The sequence below is a fragment of the Portunus trituberculatus genome, chromosome 27 (assembly GCF_017591435.1).
Source record: "Portunus trituberculatus isolate SZX2019 chromosome 27, ASM1759143v1, whole genome shotgun sequence".
NCBI classification, from domain to species: domain Eukaryota; kingdom Metazoa; phylum Arthropoda; class Malacostraca; order Decapoda; family Portunidae; genus Portunus; species Portunus trituberculatus.
In genome coordinates, this window is record NC_059281.1 from 13,869,902 (window position 1) to 13,887,401 (window position 17,500).

Genomic DNA, 17,500 nt, shown 5'->3' on the forward strand with positions numbered 1-17,500 from the left:
GAAGGGAAAATGTCAAACCTAGTAACATTGATTAAGAATGAGTCGTGTTAGAGGACAAAAATAATCAACCGCAGAGAAGGATTGACAAGCAAGGGAAGGAGAATTAACGTGCCTTACGAAAAAGTGGCGAAAGTTTACCTTCAAAAACTTAGCAAATTGATTAGGAATTAGTGACAGAGAACATAGCTAAAGAACAGAGAGAAGGATTGATAAGCATGGGAAGGAGAATCAACGTGTGACAAATCATACGTCGAGAATTTACCTTCAAAAATCAAGTTAATTAGAGCTGAATAGTGAGAGAACATTACAAGCCAACAGGAGAGAGATAGAAGCGAGCGTTGTGTTTATCCTGTACAGGTGTGCCGGAACTAAACCTTAATTGAAAGTCCCACAGGTTGATTAGCATTCTTCAGGTGTGGTGGTGACGCGCTGGGTGGTGAGCGGTGGTGAGTGGTGGTGCGTCGGGTCATCACCGCCGCACCTGCTTTAAGGAATGATGTGTTTTCCGTCTCTATCCTATCTCTATCTTACACCACGCTTGTTTCCCTTTTAGCTTTGGTGATTTCCTGTCGCGTATCTCTCTTAGCGTTTCCTTCTCTGCCTCCATTATTGTCATATTTTCCTTCTTCCCTCGTTTGCAGTCTCCTCCATTATCCTTCACTCCTTTTTCGTCTTGGTGTTGTAAATAATTTGTGGAGTCTTTCTTATTCCCGTCAGCAATGTGTGTCTGTGTGTCTGTATGAGTGTCTGTCTCATACATTATCCCTCTTGCTCTTCGTCGTATAAATATTGTACACAGCTTTTATTGCTCTTGTCTGTCTCTCTGTCTGTCTCTCTTATTCTTCTTTCTCTCTCTCTCTCTCTCTCTCTCTCTCTCTCTCTCTCTCTCTCTCTCTCTCTCTCTCTCTCTCTCTCTCTCTCTTTTCTGTCCTGTCTCATTTGTATTCTCGATGCTCGATTCATTTTTCATTATCATTGTCATTCCTTTCATGTTCGTCCTTTGCATCCTTTTTTTTCTATTTTTACATGTCCTTCTTCTTCTTCTTCTTCTTCTTTTCTTGTCCCTCCTTCACTACTCTCCTCTTATTCTGTCCTCCCTATCCCCTTTTCTCAACCTCTACCTTCCTACACTCCTTCCTTCTCATTTACATCCTTCCTCAAACTTCCTATCCTCCTCCTTCCTTCTTCTCCTTCACATCCTTTCTCTCGAGCTAATGATCCTTATCGTGTGTCTTTTATTTACTCCTTGGCAACCCCCCGCGACGCACCTGCCCGCCCCCCCTGCCCTTCTCCCTGCCATTTCCCCTGCCCTCTCCCTGCCCTCTCCCTGCTCTCCCTCGGCCCTCCCTCCCACTCCTTTTAGTCTCAATCGAACTTCTTAATTGGTTGTTAGTGATCGCCTCCCGTCAGCCCAGCGGGAAGAGATTTAGTCATTACTGAGGATCTTTGATGAATAGAAGGAGGAGGAGGAGGAAGAGGAGGAGGAGGAGGAGGAGGAGGAGGAGGAGGAGGAGGAGGAGGAGGAGGAGGAGAAGAAGAAGAAGAGGAGGAGGAGGAGGATGGTTTTTACGTATATACATTACTTCCTGCTATCTTTCCTCTGTCTGTCTGTCTCTCTTCTCTCTCTCTCTCTCTCTCTCTCTCTCTCTCTCTCTCTCTCTCTCTCTCTCTCTCTCTCTCTCTCTCTCTCTCTCTCTCTCTCTCTCTCTCTCTTTTTCTTTCTAAATGAATTGAGAGATATCTTTGCTTGAGAAAATGAGAGAGAGAGAGAGAGAGAGAGAGAGAGAGAGAGAGAGAGAGAGAGAGAGAGAGACCCATAAAAAATAAATTAGAAATGATGTTGCTGGTAGTAGTAGTAGTAGTAGTAGTAGTAGTAGTAGCAGTAGTAGTAGTAGTAGTAGTAGTAGTAGTAGTAGTAGCAGCAGCAGCAGCAGCAGCAGTAGTAGTAGTAGTAGTAGTAGTAGTAGTAATAGTAGTAGTAGTAGTAGTAGTAGTAGCAGTAGTGGCAGCGATGGCGATGGTGGTGGTGGCGGCGGCAGCGTATAAGGCAAGGAGAAACTGGCGGGGCGCTGAGCAGTATTTGGCGCTCGTGTTTAGTGGCACAATACTCCCCTGCTGTTGCCGCCACTCCTGCAGCCTGTGAGGGACGTGTGTGGCGCCAAGGGGTACACCAGCAGCAGTAGGATCAGGAGGGGGAGGAGGAGTAAGATGAGGAGGAGGATGAGCAGTAACACGAGGAAGAGGAGAGGGAGGAGAAATAGAAACAGAAATAGAAGAAAAGGTAAATCAAAAGAGGAAGCACAAATGAGGAGGAGAGAAAAGAAATAGAAAGAAGAAGTAAAAGAAATCAATAAGAATGGGTAAAGAAAGAATGAAGGAAGAAGAGGAGAAAGAACAAAATAAAACAGATCTAAAAGACACAAGAGAGAGAGAGAGAGAGAGAGAGAGAGAGAGAGAGGGGTGAACGAGGGGTGAGTTAGGAGAAAGGTACACCTGAATCTCACCTGCGCCACCGTCGGGGTTGATTAATTGGTGTACGGGTCCCAAAGACTATGGCGCCCAATGCTGTTGTTATTTCCTCCACCGCTGCCTTCGTCACCACCAACCAGCCTGCTCACATTTCAAACCACCTTATCTTGTTCCTGCCGACGCGTGCAGTCTGTCTGTCTGTCTGTCTGTTCGTTTGTTATTCCTACCGACGCGTGCTGTCTGTCTGTCTGTTTGTTTGTCTGTTATTCCTACCAACGCGTGCTGTGTGTCTGTGTGTCTGTTCGTTTGTTATTCCTACCAACGCGTGCTGTGTCTGTGTCTGTCTGTTCGTTTGTTATTCCTACCGACGCGTGCTGTCTGTCTGTCTGTTTGTTTGTCTGTTATTCCTACCAACGCGTGCTGTGTGTCTGTGTGTCTGTCTGTTTTGTTTGTTATTCCTACTGACGCGTGCTGTGTGTCTGTGTGTCTGTCTGTTTTGTTTGTTATTCCTATCGACGCGTGCTGTGTGTCTGTGTGTCTGTCTGTTTTGTTTGTTATTCCTACTGACGCGTGCTGTCTGTCTGTCTGTCTGTCTGTTTTGTTTGTTATTCCTACCAACGCGTGCTGTGTGTCTGTGTGTCTGTTCGTTTGTTATTCCTACCAACGCGTGCTGTGTGTCTGTGTGTCTGTTTGTCTGTTTGTTATTTCTACCGACGCGTGCTGTCTGTCTATCTGTCTGTCTGTTTGTTATTTCTACTGACGCGTGCTGTCTGTCTGTTTGTCTGTTTGTCTGTTTGTCTTATTTTTACCGACGCGTGCTGTCTGTCTGTCTGTGTGTCTGTCTGTCTGTTTGTTATTCCTACCGACGCGTGCTGTCTGTCTGTCTCTGTCTGTTATTCCTACCGACGCGTGCTGTCTGTCTGTCTGTCTGTCTGTTTGTTATTCCTACCGACGCGTGTTGTCTGTCTGTCTGTCTGTCTGTTTGTTATTCCTACCGACGCGTGCTGTCTGTCTGTCTGTCTGTCTGTCTGTTTGTTATTCCTACCGACGCGTGCTGTCTGTCTGTCTGTCTGTCTGTCTGTTTGTCTGTTATTCCTACCGACGCGTGCTGTCTGTCTGTCTGTTTGTCTGTTATTCCTACCGACGCGTGCTGTCTGTCTGTCTGTCTGTCTGTCTGTTTGTTATTCCTACCGACGCGTGCTGTCTGTCTGTCTGTCTGTCTGTCTGTTTGTTATTCCTACCGACGCGTGCTGTCTGTCTGTCTGTCTGTCTGTCTGTTTGTCTGTTATTCCTACTGACGCGTGCTGTCTGTCTGTCTGTTTGTCTGTTTGTTATTCCTACCGACGCGTGCTGTCTGTCTGTCTGTCTGTCTGTTTGTTATTCCTACCGACGCGTGCTGTCTGTCTGTCTGTCTGTCTGTCTGTCTGTTTGTTATTCCTACCGACGCGTGCTGTCTGTCTGTCTGTCTGTCTGTCTGTCTGTTTGTCTGTTATTCCTACTGACGCGTGCTAGCTGTCTGTCTGTTTGTCTGTTATTCCTACCGACGCGTGCTGTCTGTCTGTGTCTGTCTGTCTGTTTGTTATTCCTACCGACGCATGCTGTCTGTCTGTCTCTGTTTGTCTGTTATTCCTACCGACGCGTGCTGTCTGTCTGTCTGTCTGTCTGTCTGTTATTCCTACCGACGCGTGCTGTCTGTCTGTCTGTCTGATTGTCTGTTATTCCTACCGACGCGTGCTGTCTGTCTGTCTGTCTGTCTGTCTGTTTGTCTGTTATTCCTACTGACGCGTGCTAGCTGTCTGTCTGTCTGTCTGTCTGTTTGTTATTCCTACCGACGCGTGCTGTCTGTCTGTTTGTCTGTTATTCCTACTGACGCGTGCTAGCTGTCTGTCTGTTTGTCTGTTATTCCTACCGACGCGTGCTGTCCGTCTGTCTGTCTGTCTGTCTGTTTGTCTGTTTGAGGGCTTTTTTATATCTTCCTCTTTTTCTTCTTCTTCTTCTTGTTCTTGTACTTTTCTTTTCCTTGGTCTTCCTCTTCCTCTTTTTCTTGTTCTTTTCTTTCTTTCTTTCTTTCTTGTTGTTGTTGTTCTTGTTCTTGTTGTTGTTCTTCTTCTTTTTCTTTTTCAATATTATTATTATTATTATTATTATTATTATTGTTGTTGTTGCTTTTGCTGTCATTTTGTTGTTCTTCTTGTTCCTCTCCTCCTCCTCCTCCTCCGCCTCCTCCTCCTCCTCCTCCTCCTCCTCCTCCTCCTCCTCCTCCTCCTCCTCCTCCTCCTCCTCCTCCTCCTCCTCCTTTAGAGCGGTCAGTTTGGTTTGTTTTGGTGGTGTTTGGTTTGGTGGTGATCTTGATGTTTATATATTTGGTGTTTACATTGTCCTTTGTTTGTTTTGGCGTTCCTTTGTTTGCTTTGGTGTTGCTTTGTTTGTCGATGTTGTTTGGTATGTTATTGTGACACTGTTTGCTCTGCCGGTGTTTTGCTGGCGGTGTTTGTCTGTGGTGTGTTTGGCTTGTTCTTGCACTAAGGAGGAAGCACTACAATAAAACACCAAGAGAAAAAATGTGTAATATTCAAACATTCGATAAAGTTTTCGTTTTCGCTTCGTTATCCAGTTCGTATGTTTGTTCTCCTCAGCGACGGTCCTTTTCTTCCTAAGTTTGTTTTCTCTTTCGTAAATAAGAAAAAAAAAAAATGAAGTGAAGCGAACTTTCCACGCGTCGTAATCGTCTCGTGGCGCAGCGCAGTCCACGGGGCGGGAGTCAGCGCAGCGCAACCTCGCATCTGGGTTAATATGTAATTTGCATATATTGTTGAATGATAACATGTTTGCCCTACCCTCCCTCCCTCCCTGCCTCAACTGCTTCCCTCTTCCTCCCTCTACCTCCCTCTACCTCCCTCTGCCTCCCTCTTTTCTCCCCTCCATCCCTCTCCTCCCCTCTCTTTACCTCCTTATCCCCCCCTTTATACCTGGACGCCCACTTGTGTGTCTGGTCTCATCAACTTACCTGTCCCTCCACCTCCACCTCCACCTGCCCTCCTACGCCACACCTGTCTCCCCATACACCTGCCCTATTGTTGTCTGCCTACCTGTCCACCGCCAGCAGCCTCCCCCAGTGCTCGTTTGATATGCTGTAGGCTCCCATCCCATCATTTGTCTCCGTTACGCAACTGTTACTACGATCGTGCACACCTGTAGACACACCTGTCCTTCCCCTCTGTCTCATTTATCTGCCCTCTACTACGCCCCCTTCTTTCTTTCTTTCTCTCTATGTGTCTCTCTCCATACCACCTCCATCACTAACACACGCCAACACATCTGGACCCCACCACCACTACCACCATCACCATCACCATCACCACTACCACGTCCCTCCTAGTCTCTCTCCCCTCCACCGCCCCCTCCTCCTTCCACATCTGCTCGCTACAACTACCTCCTACCAGCGCCTCTGTCCATATGCAGCACACTGACTGCCTTGACAGCCCCACCAGGAATGTGTTATCTTATTTTCTATTTATTTATCTTTTTTATGTGTATCTCCAATTGGTAGTGATGTCAGTGGTGGTGGTGGTGGTGGTAGTAGTTGTTGTTGTAATGGTGCTTCTGCTACTACTGCTGCTGCTACTAATACTACTTCTGGTGGTGGTGGTGGTGGTGGTGGTAATGCTTGTCTTCCCTGACACATCATCCCTTTAGGAGATCTGTGCCTTGTATAAAGATAAGCAGATTATTAAGGCCACTACTAATACTGTTCTTATCTTCATAGCTACACACACACACACACACACACACACACACACACACACACACACACACACACACACACACACACACACACACACACACACACACACACACACACACACACACACACACACACACAAACACACACACAAACACGAATTAGCACAAATATACAAATGAAGAATAAAAAAAAAACAAGGTAAATCTACACACTATCTATTAATTCGGCACGGCTGCTGTGTAGGTGTGACTGGGTGTGGATATTATGTGGATATGTGGAGGCGTGGGTGTGGGTGTGGGTGTGCGTGTGGGTGAGAACGTGGATAAGGTGCAGAGAAGGTAGTGTGCATGATTCGGCTTGTGTAGACATGACACACACACACACACACACACACACACACACACACACACACACACACACACACACACACACACACACACACACACACACGCACACGCGTCACATTTTTCACTTTGCCAATCACTAGTTGTAATACCTTCGTTTTGGGGCAAAAGGGACGTATCTCCACCTTGCCCACAGTACCTCTCTCTCTCTCTCTCTCTCTCTCTCTCTCTCTCTCTCTCTCTCTCTCTCTCTCTCTCTCTCTCTCTCTCTCTCTCTCTCTCTCTCTCTCTCTCTCTCTCTCTCTCTCTCTCTCTCTCTCTCTCTCTCTCTCTCTCTCTCTCTCTCTCTCTCCTGACTGTCTCTATCTACCCTGTCTTCCTGTTGATTTATTTGTCTGTTTGTGTATCTACCTGTCTGTGTCCGTCTGCCTGTCTCTCTGTTCTTTTTTGTGCGTGTTCCTCCTGCTCCTCTTGGCTGTCACAGTGGAGGCAGTGTGGTAATGGACTGGCGGGCGGGTGGGTGGCGAGGCTCCTGGTTCAGAGGGAGACATGTGGGTAATAACTGAGATGGAACTAATACGTGGGAATCTACTGCCAATAAAATCACTTCGCTTGTCTGTGTTTCCTCTCGTTTCTTGTGAAGGAGGAGGACTACGTAAGAGAGAGAGAGAGAAAGAAAGAGAGAAAGAGAGACTAAGATGGGGAGATTAAAAGATATGATTTTTTGTAATGAACTAGAGAAAAAATAAGAATACAGTATGCTAGAGAGAGAGAGAGCAGGGTGGGTGTGGGTGGGAGAGTGGGCAAGGAGAGGGGTGGGTTACGCAGATCAGTAGCGGTGGACGATGTGTGTTGGTGGATTATACAAGGTGGAGGGGAGGTGGCCGCTGCGGGGAGGGTGCTGGCGGGAAGGTGGGCAAGTGGGTGGTATTCTGAGGGTGGGGGAAGGTAGTGGGCGGCGGGGGAGGGAAGGAGTGGGGTGGCAAAAGCAGACACGGACCAAGATGTGAGCGGGAATAAGGCGAAGTTTTGTGTTAGTTGTCAGTGTGGATGTGTGCGTATGTATGTATGTATGTATATACGAGGAGGAGGAGGAGGAGGAGGAGGAGTGGGTGTGGGTGGTGATGGTGGCGGTAGTGGGCGGCTAGTGGGCGGGGTGGGTCGGGGTAGCAGACTTGGTGGCATGTTAATAGTAGCTGATGCTGCCACCTCTCTCTCTCTCTCTCTCTCTCTCTCTCTCTCTCTCTCTCTCTCTCTCTCTCTCTCTCTCCATGTTCATACCTTCCCTCTTTGCTTCGGAGCGCTTCACAATGTTCCGTTCGCCGCTGGAACACGCAAAGACACGCACAACATGGCGGGGGCTGGGCACGGCGAGGCACTGGCACCATGAGGGGAAACAGGGAACTAGAAGGCATCCCACACTTCCCCTACACTGAAAGAGGAGAGAAGGAAAGCTTGAGGGGAGATATCAGAAAGGAAGCAGAAGGTAGGATAGGAGCAGAAGGAGGCGGAGAGGCGAGGAAGAGAAGCGGGGGAGGCGAGGGAGGGAAGGAAGGTAGGAAGAAGGTAGGAGGAAGGTAGGAGTTACGGACGGACGGAGGCAGCACTGGAGGGAAGGGAGGGAAAGGACGGAGGGATGGAGGACTGGAGGGAGGGAAGGGTAGCGTCTCAGATCATGGGGAGATACCACACAAGAACTGTTGATGTGAGAGGGAAACTGTGCTGGGATGAGTACCTGGCAAGGCGCGACGGCCGGCCACTGCTGCAAGGCTTGGAGGAGGAGGAGGAGGAGGAGGAGGAGGAGGAGGAGGAGGAAGGAGGAGGAGGAAGAAGATTGGAGGAGGAGGAAGAGGAGGAACGTTTGCAACAAGAAATGAGGAACAGAACTTCATTAAACAAGCTGACTTGATGAGGATAAAAAAATAATTGGTTGCTGATAGTAGTAATAGTAGTAATAGTAGTAGTAGTAGTAGTAGTAGTAGTAGTAGTAGTAGTAGTAGTAGTAGTAGTAGTAGTAGTAGTAGTAGTAGTAGTAGTAGTAGTAGTAGTAGTAGTAGTAGTAGTAGTAGTAGTAGTAGTAGTAGTAGAAGTAGTAATAGACTAAGTAATACCAACATCACGAAGAACCACAACAGCCTTGCAATATAACACTCTAACAACACCAAGACGACCACCAACAACCACCACCACCACCACCACCACCACGACCACCACCACCACCACCACTACTATTACAACAGAGGCCTTAAAAAGAAAATCACCTCCTATTAACTACCACACGACTATTAACGACCCTGCCACCACCCTCCCTTCCTTAACCCTCCATTTACTTACCCACCCACCCACCCACCCAACCTCCTCCTCCTCCTCCTCCTCCTCCTCCTCCTCCTCCTCCTCCTTTCTACCCCTAGCCACTCCATCTCAGCACTCCTCCTCTCCAATCTCCCTTCTACTCTCTCTCTCTCTCTCCTCCTCCTCCTCCTCCTCCTCCTCCTCCTCCTCCTCCTCCTCCTCCTCCAGACAAGTTGAACACATCTTTTGCAACCTCATCACCACTGCCCTAGATTGTTCTCCCCACTTCCCTACGTTCATGTATCTCCCATCCCACACTTATAATCCCATCCCTCCCCTCCCATCCCTCCCCTCCCATCACCCATCCACCCATCCACCCATCCACCCATGTGACCCCTTCTTTTTTTTTTTCTTTCTCTTTCTCTTCTTCTTTTTTATTTTAATCGTTTTCTTTGTGTTCTTTTGTTCTCTCTCTCTCTCTTTTTTTCTCATTTTTTTCTCCTCCTCTTTTTGATGTTTTCTTCTTTCTTCTTTTGTTGATTATTTTGCTCTCTGTTTCATCTCTCGATCTCTTTCTCTATCTCTCCTTTCTTCATTCTCTCTCCTTCTCTTCTTCTCTCCTCTTTGACACCTGCCTCCTCATATCATACTTTCTCATCACCAATGCTAATGCCTCCCCCTTTTCTTTCCTCCCCTCTTTTTCCTCCCCTCTCTCTTCCCTCTACCATAAGATAATTTTCTCTATCTCCTTCTCCCCCTCCTCTTTTCATCTTGCATCACCCACAATCTCTCTCTCTCTCTCTCTCTCTCTCTCTCTCTCTCTCTCTCTCTCTCTCTCTCTCTCTCTCTCTCTCTCTCTCCTCCCCTCCCACACAAAAGTACCTTCTCTCCACGCGCCTCTTTTTACTGATCTCTGCTTCCCTTATACGATTTCTTTGCATATTGAGTTTCTTCACTTCTTGTGTTGGACCAAAGTTTGTTCCCTTGTCAGAAGATGTGGATCTGGTAATTTAATATTCAGCACGAGACGCCGCTGTTGCTTCCTCCTCCTCCTCCTCCTCCTCCTCCTCCTCCTCCTCCTCCTCCTCCTCCTCCTCCTCTTCCTCGTCCTCTTAGTCGTAGTCGTATTAGCTTTTTTTTTCTATTCTCTCCTTCCTGTGTGTGTGTGTGTGTGTGTGTGTGTGTGTGTGTGTGTGTGTGTGTGTGTATGTGTGTGTTTATTGTTAGTATATTTCCTTCTGCTACTTCTTCTCTTCTTCTCCTCCTCCTCCTCCTCCTCCTCCTCCTCCTCCTCCTCCTCCTCCTCCTCCTCCTCTTCCTCCTCCTCCAACACCGCCGGTTCCTACGTGAGGGTTGTGATGGTGATGGTTATGTTGTCCTGTCCCCTCCCACCTACCACCTCCACCACCACCACCACCACCAACTATCATCATTCCATTTCATTCCAATCCGAACGTGCCTACACACACACACACACACACACACACACACACACACACACACACACACACACACACACACACACACACACACACACGAGTAATGAAGCAGCAGGAGGTGGAGGAATTAAAGGAAGAGGAGGAGGAGGAGGAGGAGGAGGAGGAGGGAGGAGGCACGCACGTACAGCACATCCGGAAAACATTAGCATACTTGAAGTGCAAAAATACAAAGATAAAGAAAAGAAAGAAAAAGAAAAAGAAAAAAAAACCACTACAATAATTTTTACACGCCCCTTCACGTCTTCCCATCTTTTTTATCTTCCCTCCTGACCTTTTATAGACAGCTTAGGAAGGAAGTCACCTCCAGATTCCCTCCATCTCTCCCTCTTTCTCTCCAACCCTCACTGAACATGTCTTATTATCTCTTTCCTCTACTTTTTTTTTCCTCTCAACCTCTCTCTCCCTCTCCTCCTCCCTTTCCCAGCGTCTCCTCCCCCCGAACACCTTCATAAGTCTTTCCCAAACACAGTAATTAATAAGTAAAGCATTAGGAAGATTGTGCTGATTGGAAACAGTATGAGATAATTTACGAAAAGGGAAAAAAAAAGAAAAGATAAAGTAAAGTAACCCGTTTTTAGACAGAGAAGACTTAAGAGGAGCAGCAGGAGGAGGAGGAGGAGGAGGAGGAAGAGGAGGAGAAAGATAAAGAATTAGGTAGAAAAACGTGGGTTCAAAGAAGAGAGAAGAGGAAGTAAGAGGGGAGACTAAGGAGTACGAGGACTAGAAGGAGGAGGAGGAGGAGAAGAAGAAGAAGAAGAAGAAGAAGAAGAAGAAGAAGAAGAAGAAGAGAAGAAGAAGAGGAGGAGGAGGAGGAGGACGAGATAACAGGAAGAGGAGAGAGAGATAAGAGAGAGAGAGAGAGAGAGAGAGAGAGAGAGAGAGAGAGAGAGAGAGAGAGAGAGTGTGTGTGTGTGTGTGTGTGTGTGTATGTGGCTAAGGGAACAAGGAAGTGTTTCAGGAGGCACGGTTTCCACACTTCATTCTTAGTTTAGGCTTATTTTTCTCTCTTCCACAAATTCTGCTTAACGTGACATGAAATATATTGCCTTTAATTGAAAGTGCACGGCGTTTCCTCTTTACCATCACCAGCAGAACCGTTCATGCGTGTTGTACCTGCGTGAATATAAAGGAAAAGACTACCCAGCTTTTTTTTTCTGCATTTTTATCGCTTGTATTTAAATTTAGGAGTAAGAAATGAGGATGAAATGTAGGGATTAGTGTTATTAGGAGTGGCTGGCGTGCTGGTAGGTTAGAGTTAAAGGCAGATTCGCTGTTTTTTTTTTCCTTAACCCTTTCAGTACTGGGACGCATTTTTACCTTGAGTTTTGGGTATGATTCGAGTGTCTATGGAGGTCAGAAGATTAATGGCCAGTCTTCACTACCTTAATCCCAACATGAGTATCTGAAGCTATAGAAAATCACCAAATAGTAACGAGAATGAATATGGAAACCTATCCTAGTATTGAATGGGTTAAATATAGAGAGGGGTTCCAATATCATACGGCTGTGATTCATAGGTAGGTTGTTTATGTTCTCTTAATAGACTTAAATTTTGTAATAGTAGTTTCTATACGGTTTTGCTGCAAGTATATTAGGTAACAATATATAGTGCATTATTTTATCAAAACACAAGGTGCCTGTCTTCTGTTGTTTATCCTTACCTAGATTCTTACCTACCTAGATGGGGCTTAACCCCATCTAGAAACAAGCGATGCCTCCAACCATAAATGCAAAAAGATGTTCTTGAATTAAAGCTTGAGGTTGGCTAATGTTGGCATCACCAAAATGGCTTGGGTAATGAGCTGGTAAGACTCATAATGTACTTTATGGAAAATTGATTCAATAAGGCAGTTGGCAGATTACCGAGAACACAGATGAAGAGACTACAAAACTAATCAAAATCATACAGCCTTGGACCAAGAGCAGGGTGAAGAAGACGTTTGAAGGCCTCTACTGAACGAGCTGAGACAACATTTTCAGGTAGAGAATTCCAGATGTCAATGACTCTAACTGAAAAGAAACGAGCCCTAATGTCGGTGTTACACCGTGGAATAAACAGCTTAAGAGAATGACCTCTTATACCCCTATTCAAATTTCTTACAAACAAATGACTGAGATGAGGGCAATAACCATTCAGAATCTTGAACACCAGAATAAGGTCAGCCCTAATCAACCTGCCCTTAATGGAATACAAATTTAGCTGAGCAAGACGTTCACTATAAGACAAATCCTGGTATCCCTCAATTTTCTTGGTCCACCGTCTCTGGACACCTTCCAGCAATTTGAGATCTCCAGAGTAACCAGTGAACCAAGCCACAGAAGCGAAATCGATGACGGGGCGAATGTGAGAAATAAAGACTGTTTTCATAAAATCAGGAGATCTGCAGACCGTTCCCTTCAAGATAGAGAACCCAACGCCGCTAGCCTTCCTAGCAATTTCTCTAACATGGAGGTGGAACTTAAGTGAGGCATCCACACGAACTCCAAGGTCCTTGTGATTCTCAACATCCTTAATTGGTTGGTCATCAATAAAGTACGGCAGAAGAACAGGTGCATCTCTGAAATTCCTACAAAAATTAATTCGAACACATTTATGAACAGAGAATGCAAGACCCCAGGAGCTACTTGTTCTATGGAGTAGGTTGATATCACTTTGCAGACTGATGTGAGAATGAAGGTGGTCCGACAACGAGATGGAAGATGCTAAATAAAGTTTTAGATCATCAGCAAACAGACAGAATTTGCAACTTAGTTGAGAGACTACATGATTAATATAAACCAGGAACAGTAAAGGTCCAAGCACAGACCCCTGGGGAACGCCACTAGTGACATTCAATTGGCGACTCGAACTGCCATGTACAACTACATTCAGTTTCCTATCCAACAAGTAGTCCCTCAACCATCCTAAAAGGCAACCTTCAACACCAATACTAGCCAACATTTTAAGTAATAGTGCATGATTCACTACATCAAAAGCCTTGCAAAAAAAAAAAAATATTACATCTACTGACAAACCACTATCATAGTGCTGGGTAACATAATCATAGGTGTATAGCAGTTGGTCGGAAACTGAGTGGGCAGAACGGAAACCATATTGGTGAGGGGAAAGCAGATGACTGTTTTCTAGATATGCTGAGAGTTGAGAAGCAACAATTCTTTCGAAGGTTTTGCAACAAACAGAAGTCAAACTTATAGGTCTATAGTTCAGGGGATCAGAATGAACACCACCTTTAAATAATGGCATAACATTTGCACTTTTCCACTGTGAAGGAACACTCATAGTTAAGAGGGATTTGCGATAAAGCAGCAGCAGAGGATAACTTATGGAAGATGCACATCTCTTAAAAAAGATAGAAGGAATACCATCAGGACCTGCACTACTTGAGGGCTGAAGTGAAGAAAGAAAATCCTGAATGGTGAAGAGGTCAAACCTGTCAACATTAAATATAAATTTACTGTCACATTGATGCCAGGGAAAAGGACTAGGTAGTTCAGTACGAGTAAAAACAGACGAAAAAGCAGTTGCAAAATTATTTGCCATATCCACTGGTTCATCGACCCAACCATCATCATTCCGCAACGGACCAATAGTCGGTCTCTGAACTTTTTTACTACGGAGATAGGAGTGGAAACGTTTATTATTTGAGCTATCGGAGACCAGAGTTTTTTCGTAGTTGGATACACACTGCTGAACAGTAATGCCGAACTCTAATGATAGATTTCTAAAATTATACCAAAACCTCAATGTAAGCGGCGACAATCTACCAAACTTTTTACGAGCATCCTTATATTTCAACCAAGCCAATCTTTTATTATTCTTAATGGAATTAGGGATAGATCTAGCCCAAGGAGGTTTCTTGGGATTGAATGGCTGCTTCAATGGGATAAACTTCAGAAATGTCTCTTGAAGTAAAGATAAAAAGCAAGAATATGCTTCCTCAGTGCAAAGACCAGAAAACTTGGAGTCCCAATCAATATCCAAAAGATGAAGATTAATTTGATTATAGTTGCCCTTATAAAAATTGAAATTAAAATCACCATAACCACTAGTAACAGGATAATCAGCAGAACAGAATAAGTAATCAAAAATAATAGGAAAGTGGTCGCAACCAGGAAAGGGATCAAGAAGCATTAGATAGGAAATTCTGTCATCTTCAGTAGTAAGAATTAAGTCAAGAATATTGTCTGAACGGAGGAAAGTAGGCTGTTTCACCCATTGGATGAGACCTAAGACGGTAAAAAGTTCAAGAAATTCACCTTCAACAGTAGAAGCAGCACAAGGAACTTCATAAGACCAGTTAATAGACGGCAAGTTAAAGTCACCAACAAGAACAATTTCTTTATCCTTACAAAAAGCTTGGATGTATGAAATAAGTGCCAAGTTGTCAACAAAGGAATAACTAGGTGGACGATACACAACTAAAACCGATAATCTAAAACCAGGCAGAAAAACTCCAATAGTATTAGGGTGATCAGTGAAAACTCTCCCAACCTTTATATCATCACGAATATAAATACCAACACCATGAATTCTAAGGCTAAATGGAGAGTCATTCCTCAAGAAACTGTACCCTGGTAAACTAACAACAGCACTGGAAATATCAGAAAACAACCAGGTTTCACAAATGCAACACAGCTCGTATTCACTACAACAACTCCTATCTTGTGGCTACGGAGGTGATACAGTGGTGCATGGAAGTGTTTGTTGTGTTATGAAGACTGTGAGGGTGTGTGGTGGAGTTATGGTGAGTGACGGCGGGATCAGCAGAGGTGTGTGTGGCGGGGACGTGTGGCTGGCAATGGTGGAGGTGGTGGGCCGGAAGACGAAGATATATGAGGTAAGAGGTTGATTTATTGTCTCATTCATCTTTATGGGCGTAGGAAGTATTACAGATAATCATGATGCCTTTTCGCTCACTCTCCCAGCTGAGTGGTGAAGGGGAAGAGTGTGACAGGCCTGGGGTGGGGGTGGGAGGACGGGAGTGTCAGGGAACAGTCTCACCTCGTCCCCCATGTAAACACTGGCCGAGTTGAAGTGGTGCAGATCACGGTTCATTGTAGTCTCTTTCAAACGGTTCCTAAGTTGTCGGTCTTGTTTACATTTCTTAACGCCAACCATACTTTTCCTACACTGAATCCAAATTGTACTGCCCCATAGTGTGTGGCCCACCATTCTGCCAATCTCCAACCAAAATATTCACCGTATGCTACTCACGGTTCTTTCTTTAATCACACTATTATCAACACGCAGCGTTCTAAGACTCTCGTGACTCTTCCATAAAACAGCAGGCGACACAAATGTTTCCTTCCACCACTCATTCTATTAGACTGGGTATCTCGAGAAGACGTAACAAAATATAGATTATCAGTCTTATTTTCACATATATATCCAGCACCTTTACTGTATTTAATTTACCTATGGCATAATCCTCTGCAAAGATCTTCATGTCTCCTGTCCCTTCTTTTATAGCGATGCCATGCATCAAACTGAATAAAGAAATGTTATTCCGTGTTCTTTCAAGTAATGAGAGAGAGATGGCAGCGTCGCACGGATTATCGGCCCCACCCTATAGGTCAGTACATTTTGGTTTGACATGGGCAGAATTCATGAAACTTATCGGTAGCGCGTCGGTAATAACGAAGTCTTAGCGAGCGAACAGATGCTTCTTTCTGCTCACCTTTGGGGCATTTTAGTGACATGTATGTTTGGTATAAATATCATCTTAATTATCAACGTAACTACTGCAATACAGCTTTACATTGTTGAAAAAAATGTTAGGTTAAGTTAGGTTAGTTAGGATAGGTTAGGTTGATGTGTTGAAAAAGGTTAGGTTAGATACAGTATACCTCGTTAGGTTAGCTAGGAGAGGTTAAGTTGATGTTGGCAGTTCTTGCAACGCATTCAGTTATAAAACAAAAGTTTCTTCTTGTGTACTTATGGTAATTTGATGGTGCTGTTGTAAACTTATGCCGATATCTAATGTAGTTAATAAAGCAAACTGTGTACTTCCAGCTAACACCTAGTCCCGGCTACAGCACCACAGCCATCACCGTCACCTGCTGCCCACCAGAGACGCACCACAACTCTTACAGGTAAGTCTGTTCTTGCTATTTTGGTCAATTTTTATTTTTAAGAAAATATCCCTTAGGCCTTTGAAATACTGATTCCAAAAGTGTCTTACCACCACTCTAGGTATACAGAGTACTGTAGCAAGGTTCAAGGAGCAAATAAAGAAAAAAGACACAGCAGGACAGGTTGACAGGGTTCAGAGTCTTCAGCGGATTGTTGCATCTTAGTGGCAATCTGTAGAAATAAAAATAATTTTTTTGTTCATACCAATCACCAACATTAACCTATTTATGTAAATGTGTGGAATTATTCTGTTGTATTTCATTACTTATTTTTTGTTAACCTGACCTCTGAGTCTCTCCTCCCATCCCCTGGGCCCTCTGAAGGACAAGGGCACATCACTTCGACCTAATATTTAAGCTTTATGTGTATAGAAAATATAAAAAGTTCACTCCTTTACCCTCCTCGGAGTTCCCTTCCGACTATATTTCTATTTAACTTGCTTAGGGACCGCCACCTCAGTGGGTCTTTTTTTATCAGTTTATTTTTATTTTTTCCCTTGCCTGGTTTTCCCTCTTTCATGAAAAAAAAAAAGATCCAAAGTATATATCTTACCTGCCAGCCAGCAGTATCTTCAGTAACATCTTGGAAGGAGCCACTTACAAAGAGCCTCTCAGGGCCGCCAAAACCTGGATGTGGGTGGGCAATGTATGGCCACAATCAATCCTTTACGGGTTGAGATCCCTCTTATAGAACAAGACAGTACTTCATGCCGAGGGAAGCGGGGTTTCAATGTCAAGAGGTCACGGCAATCCTCATGGCACGATCGTACCTCCGTGCAAAGATGAATTCCATGGTCCATAGCAGCAGTTACTAGAATATCAAGAAGATCATACGCAAATATTGTGGTGATAGCGGCCGCTGGCTGCTGGCCATGCATCACGCCGATCGGCGGCGTGTCAAATTTGCTCTCATCTTGATATTTATTTTCGTTATTCTATGCAAGACTTTAATTTTGTGCATCGCAAAATCATACTTGTGTGGTAAAGCTTGGATGAAGCTAAAAAAGAGGTTATTTTAT

General features: G+C 44.8%; 1 protein-coding gene across 1 annotated transcript in view; it reads left to right on the forward strand.

Moving 5' to 3' along the window:
* Positions 1–16,609, forward strand: part of LOC123509465 — a 124,871-nt gene extending 108,262 nt beyond the window's left edge. The window contains exons 2-3 of the mRNA XM_045263754.1: positions 16,363–16,442; positions 16,543–16,609. Coding sequence (XP_045119689.1) covers positions 16,363–16,442; positions 16,543–16,609 — 147 coding nt within the window. The remainder of the gene's footprint in view (positions 1–16,362; positions 16,443–16,542) is intronic.
* Positions 16,610–17,500: the final 891 nt, after the last annotated feature.